Source organism: Polistes canadensis, unplaced genomic scaffold (genome assembly GCF_001313835.1).
Source record: "Polistes canadensis isolate GaletaPanama2010 unplaced genomic scaffold, ASM131383v1 scaffold_239, whole genome shotgun sequence".
NCBI lineage: Eukaryota > Metazoa > Arthropoda > Insecta > Hymenoptera > Vespidae > Polistes > Polistes canadensis.
Genome location: NW_014569786.1, coordinates 176,051 through 182,544, shown reverse-complemented (window position 1 = coordinate 182,544; position 6,494 = coordinate 176,051). Strand labels below are relative to the sequence as shown.

Below are 6,494 nucleotides of genomic sequence, written 5' to 3'. Positions count from 1 at the left end.
CTACCTATCGGGAAACCTGACAATTCCTTGGACGATCGAAACTTACGCTTGTAGTTTGGTTCCCAAAAGGGGAAAGAGGATCCGTTAAACTCTCATCGAGAAAAAGAAAGAAAGAGAGAGGGAGAGAGATCTAAAGGAAAAAAGATAGAAACAAAAAGAATACGAAGAAGGAGTAGAAGGAGAGGAGGATGAGGATAGGACTAGTAAGTTCTACCTTAGAGAGAAAGGGTTCGAAAATTGGTACCCTGGGAAAAGTTAGATCCTAACCATCAATCGAATCTAGTGCCACGAGGCAAGCAGGTGGGCGGGCAGGCAGGTAGGCAGGGGAGCCCTGGGTGGATTGAAATTCCCGGCCGGGCTCCCACCACTTTTTCCACGGGCATTAGTAGTAGCAGGAGGCCAATAGCAGCAGCAGCATCACGAGGGCTGCTGAACTATGGGCAATGCATCAGCATCAGCATCAGCAGCGTTAAGCAGCGGCAGCTCTGGGTGGTTGGTTGGTTGCTCGCTCGCGTTTTCACGGACAGACTCGGCCGTCTCTTGCGAGTCGTTGCTCGATGACCGAGTTAGTATTCAACCTGATTTTGGTCCAGCCCGCGATATCTATCCCACGAACCCGGCGCGTATATTCCTCTCTCTCTCTCTCTCTCTCTTTTTCTCTCTTTCTCACTTGGCGAGGAGTGGCGACGAAGCACCCAACAGCGCCCCTGGTGTCGGTTTTCCTATCTTAGCGCGATGCAACGTCTGATTCGTTCCAAAGAAGGAACCGGCACCCACCACCACCACAGCCACCACCACCACCACCACCACCACCACCACCAATCACCACCACTAGCAGCAGCAGCAGCAGAGGCAGCAGCAGCAGAAGCAGCAGTATTTCCACCACCATACTACCACTATCACCACTACCATCGCAAGAGTACCACCACTGGTACCCACCGTCGCCACCGCTACTGCCGCCGCCAGGTTATTGATTTGACAGGAATGACGGGAAATGGCGCAGGAATCGATAAGAGGTGGTCCCAAGCTGGTGTCGGGGCGCGGGTCGGAGAGGGTTCCTCCCTGCCCATTAGGGGAGGGAAATGCGCTCGGAAGGGAGGAAAAAGAGAGAAGACCGAGTGGGATGAAGAACCTCACAGGGGGGAAAGAGAGAGAGAGAGAGATAATGATAGAGACAGATAGATAGATAGATAGACAGGAAAAGAAAGATGGATAGATAGAGATAGAACGAATCAGAGAGCGTGAGCAAGAGCGTAACAGAGAGAGAGAGAGAGAGAGAGAGAGAGAGAGAGAGAAGGAAGTGGGGAGGGGTTGGAGAGGGGGTGGGAGTGGAACACCCCAGCATAGAGAGAATATTTTCATACTCCAGACTCCCAGCGTAGGTAGAAGATGGCAGCCGAGGCGTGATTCAAGACCAGGAGGACACTTCTTCTCTCTCTCTCTCTGGCCCCGCGCGCGTTAGTAGGGGGTGCTTATCTTTTCGTCTCCTATAACGCCGAGCGGACGTCCGCGGAAGTAGTACGCTAGCGTGGTGCTTTATCGCGTGTCCAGTGTACCCCAGCTTCATCGAGAAAATGTCCTAAAAGAGGACCCCGTCGTTGTCAACGTTTTATACCACACACACACACACACCGTTGTCGTCGTCATCGTCGTCGTCGTGCCGGTTGTTATCGGATAAAGCGCGGGCCTTCCCTCTCCCCCTCTCTATTTCTCTCTCTCTGTCTATCTGTCATCTATTCATCTATCTATCTATCTATCTGTCTTTGTCTTTCATCCTCACCCAATCTATTTTCTTTCTTTTATTCTCTTAAACATATATAGATTTATACGTATACTATATTATACTGCACATACACATATACCTATATATATATATATATATATATATATCTTACTCCTCACTCTCTCTCTTTCTCTAGCCGTTTTTCTTCTTCATCTCAGTAAGCAAGGTCTCTTTCTATCTCTGTCTGTCAGTCTCGCGGTTGCACGACTCTCTCTCTCTCTCTCTCTCTCTCTCTCTCTCACGTTCTTTCTCTCTTTCTCTCTCTCTCTCTCTCTCTCTCTGGTCTAGCAATCGCACCCGCCAGAGAGCCGTGCACGGTACTCTACCGCAGCACACAGATCGGGTGTTATACTCATGATCCGACCGGCGACCAGGTAGTATCGCTGAAATTATTATGCGCGACATGAGCAAAATCGGAAGCAGCGCCGTCATCGTAGTGTTTCACGAGCGTCATGTAAAATGGAATTAAACAATGTTGTTAAGACGTAAACATGTTTTGGCTACACTGTGGACTCTTTGTTCTCGTGATTGCCGTACATGGATTTATTAGCACCGCCGACACCACGTCCAAGCGAGGTAAAGTCTAAATCTATCTCTATCTCTATCTCTTTTTATCTTTATATCTTTTCCTTTGTTTCTTTTTTTTTTTTTTTATTGCATTTGAACTTAATTATTTTGTTTGCTCTTGCATTATAATGTTTATTTTATATACTCTCTTGTGTCACACATTTATTATTAAATCCTTTAGATGTATATCACAAATCCTCTGACGTTTGCACATTCCCGAAACGAAACTTGCAATCGGTTCATGTTTTCATTCATTCGTTTATTCATTCCTACTTTTTATTTTTTACCTTTTTAATACAGAGAGATCGTAATCATAAGATCATTCCAATCTCTCTGTATTACTTTGTCTTCTTCTCGTATTCGAATATTGTAGCCTAATCGGTTGGAATCTTTTTTTCTCTTTTGCACAACGATGACACTTTAACGTTTCTAAATTTCTCGTTGAAGATCGGTGCGAGCAAGTGATGATTTCGTGTTTGAAAATGTAGCTTGCAACAACTCGTAGTAGCTGTCTCGAGACATGTCAGACACCCTCGATGGTATCTTGAATACGTTAACTCGTAACAACATAAATAATTATAATTTAAACGATTATCCTATAATCTTTATTTCTTTTCTCATATTAACCCTTTGATTATGACTGATTTTAAGATGAACCCCGATCGTATCATACGATAGAAATTCAGTTTAGGATGTATTTTCGATAGGGATGGAATTTATGTGAACATTTCAATAATCGAAAAAATTAAAATATTTCATTAAATTCAAACAATAATTATATTTATTTCTTTTTGTATATGCGCTTAACCGAATTACTATTATGAAAATACTTTAATTATTAATATGATTGAAATTATTCATAATATTATTCTCAAATTTGTATTGCCTAATCTTCTTATCATATTAAAATTCTATCCTAACCAATTAAAGATTACATGTCAAACACTTTGATGATAATTAGTTGTTTATCGTCGTCCAAAAATAAAATGATTAATAAATGTATCACAGGGACATTGAACAGGTTAAAAATATAGAACGTTAATTTCGATTTTATTGAACGTTTCGTTCCTACATCAGGCCCAACTTTTTCAGCAACTCGATCGTTAATGTTCAGAGTCATATATTTCCATATTATTTCATATTTATTTAATAATAATATCTCAATTAAGTTAACTAGAAAAAATTGAAATAATCAAAAGATTATATTCAATTCTATTATCCAAATTTGGATTTTTTAATCTTCTTATCGTATATTTAAAATTCAAGCCTAACTAAGTTGGTGCTAATCCTTTCTACCTTCATCGTTTTTTCTTTCTTTCTTTTTTTTTTTTTTTCCCCTTCAACACGATGACCCATTTGTGTCATTTTTCGAAGTTTCTCGTTGAAGATCGTTACGAGCAAGTGGTGGTGATATCGAGTTTGAAAACGTAGCTCGCAACAACTCGTCGTAGCTGCCTGCCTGCCTGCCTGCCTCGAGACATGTCAGACACCCTCGATGGTATCTTGGATACGTTAACTCGTAAAGCTCGCGGCTCTTGCATCACGTTTTTCCCAACATCCACTACCCTTATTCTCGTGACGATTAATATACCCTCGCACGCAAACTCTTAGATTTATTGCAAACTTTTTTTTTTCACTTTTTCTTCCTACCTTCCTTTACTTCCTTCGTTGTCATACACCATTCACTGACAATTCTTACGGGAAAACAATTTTGTTGTTTCTTTTTTATTTTATACTACCCTTTCACTATTCTCCTCTCGTCGAAGATTAATCATTTTAATTATCGTTTAATTTCCGATCAATCATTCGTTTCCAAATCATTGCCAAAAAAACGTCTGTTCACTGATTTTTCCACGTTTTCTTTTAAGATTTTCTTATCTTTCCCCATTACCTACGACATATACTCTTATTTTATACACGTATCCTTGAGTGACATTAAAAGGGACTTGTATTTTATTAAACCTTAAACGTTTCAATCGTAAAGGACCGACATACACACACACACACACGTATTGTTCTTAAACGGGTGCACTTTCGTGATATATATATATATAAAGAGACGAGTAGCTTAAAGAGAATCCCGTAAAGAAAAATAAGTACACGTATATCTTTTCGTATCATAAATCAATCAGGCTAATAAATCGTATAGTATTTTTACGATTTTTCCTGATCGTAAATTTCCACCCAGTATGCACGAGTTAATCGTCGATAAAAACTAAAATCGTTAACAATTTTTACTAGAACGTAAAATATATACTTCCATTTTCTTTTATCTAAAAAAATAATTATATTGAATAATTAATATTATATAAATATTAAATATTCTCTGATAATGGACATAAGATAACATTTAATTACACAATTAACATTAACAAAAAGAAAATACATAGATATCCTTTCGTGTGTGCGTGCATATATGTTATATGCCGCCTGTGTGTCACTGAAAAATTGTAAAAAAAAAGAAAACAAAAGAAAAAAAAATCTCGTTTATTATTCATAATGTTGAACTGTAGACATCAGGTATTAAATTAATTGTGCGGTTTGAGCCTTGTCAACTGTCACAATGCGTTAAACCGCACGCAAATGCTTCCTCCTCTGTCGTATAGAAATCGTCGTAGTTGCACGAACGACGATTATTGTTCATCGATTTTATCCAATGATGCGTGCGTCCTTCGTGTTCAATCAAACATCCTAACGCCTAACTGAAAATTTGCACGATTGATAAAGTATGCGTGCGTGCGTGCAAAGGGGTAGAAGTAAACTCTTTGATCGAATCAAATTCATTTTTCTTTTCTTTTCTTTTTTTTTTTTCTACTTAAACGTGTTCTTATAATTATCTTTGTTTCTCGTTATTTCGAGTATATTTCGTTTTTTTCGTTTATTGTACACTCATACACACATACACACAAAAACACATTCGCGATAAGAGTCTAATCGTCTTTTTTACTCTTCTCAGTCGATAAAAGGAACATTTTAATATTTTTCTCTACTTTTTCTTCCCCACCCCATCCCAATAACCTCCCTCAGCACTACCAGCAACGATTGATAAACGTTCGTATATATTTTAAGGGATGAAACTACGCCCATTTCTATTTACGGCTACGATATAATGGAAATAAAATGTTTTAAATCAAATCATAGGAAATGTACGTACAAGTATGTACATATATGTATATACATATATATATATATATATGTATAGGTATTTATATATGTATGTATGAATGCAACTTTATGAAATATCAAACGGAGAAATGTGTTAAAAATTCGATAAATAACATTTCAATAATACGTATGCGGAAATTTGACTTTAAACTATGTCAATAAGAAATATAACTTTTTAAACGATTCAACGATTAAATTATAAAGAATTTTTATTAAATTCATTCGTAACATGCAAATAATTTAATTATTGGCTTTCAAATTTCCATGGTGTGTCTGTATATATATATATATATGTGTGTATCTACCATAAAGTTCATTTAACGATCAAAATTTGCACGTTGGTTTTTGTCGTGAACAGAAAAATAAAAATAAAAATAAAATCAAAATATAAAGTAGTCAAAAATTCTTAAATGGTTGACGTGTAATTCTGGAGAATCTTAGAATCTCGAAATCACGTTCTTGGAACGTCATAGTCATAGTTATAGTCATAGTTATAGTCATAGTAGTCGTCTCCTGAGAACATTCTTCTTCTTCTTCTTCTTCCTCTTATTCTTATTCTTATTCTTATTCTTCCTCTTCTTCTATTTCTTCTTTTTTCTTCTGTAGGTCAAAATATATACCAGAAATTTTTTTCCGGAACACGACAGAGAGTCGCTGGTAGAGTTATACAGGGCGACACTTACCTAATATGTGCAATTCAAGCTCCAACGAAACGGCAGAATGAAATCGGGACAAAACTCGCGCTTAAGCTCCTTTTTTTTTTCTTTTTTTTCACCCCCCATCCCTCCTTCCCACCCCCATCCTCCACCTTCTTCTCCACCCTTTTCCTTTCTTTTCTTTTCATTTCTTTTCTTTTCTTTTCTTTTTTTATCCGAATACTACACTCTTGTAAGAGAATACGTTATGTGGTAACCTTGGGGTTCCACTACTTGCCTACTACCACTTTCCGATTACAACGTTCTTGTAGAAAAGAAAAAAA

The 6,494-nt window shown here is 37.9% G+C and overlaps 1 protein-coding gene across 14 annotated transcripts in view; it reads left to right on the top strand.

Moving 5' to 3' along the window:
- Positions 1-1,363: 1,363 nt before the first annotated feature.
- LOC106790433 (disintegrin and metalloproteinase domain-containing protein 11) overlaps positions 1,364-6,494 on the top strand; it is a 74,983-nt gene continuing 69,852 nt past the window's right edge. For 9 of the 14 annotated variants that reach the window (XM_014755309.1, XM_014755313.1, XM_014755317.1 and 6 more), the window contains exon 1: positions 2,000-2,359. In XM_014755309.1, the coding sequence (XP_014610795.1) occupies positions 2,275-2,359 (85 nt within the window). In that variant the 5' untranslated portion in view covers positions 2,000-2,274. Of the gene's footprint in view, positions 1,664-1,992; positions 2,360-6,494 lie in introns of those variants that run through there. The other 5 variants (XM_014755318.1, XM_014755315.1, XM_014755308.1 and 2 more) reach the window with 4 other exon arrangements.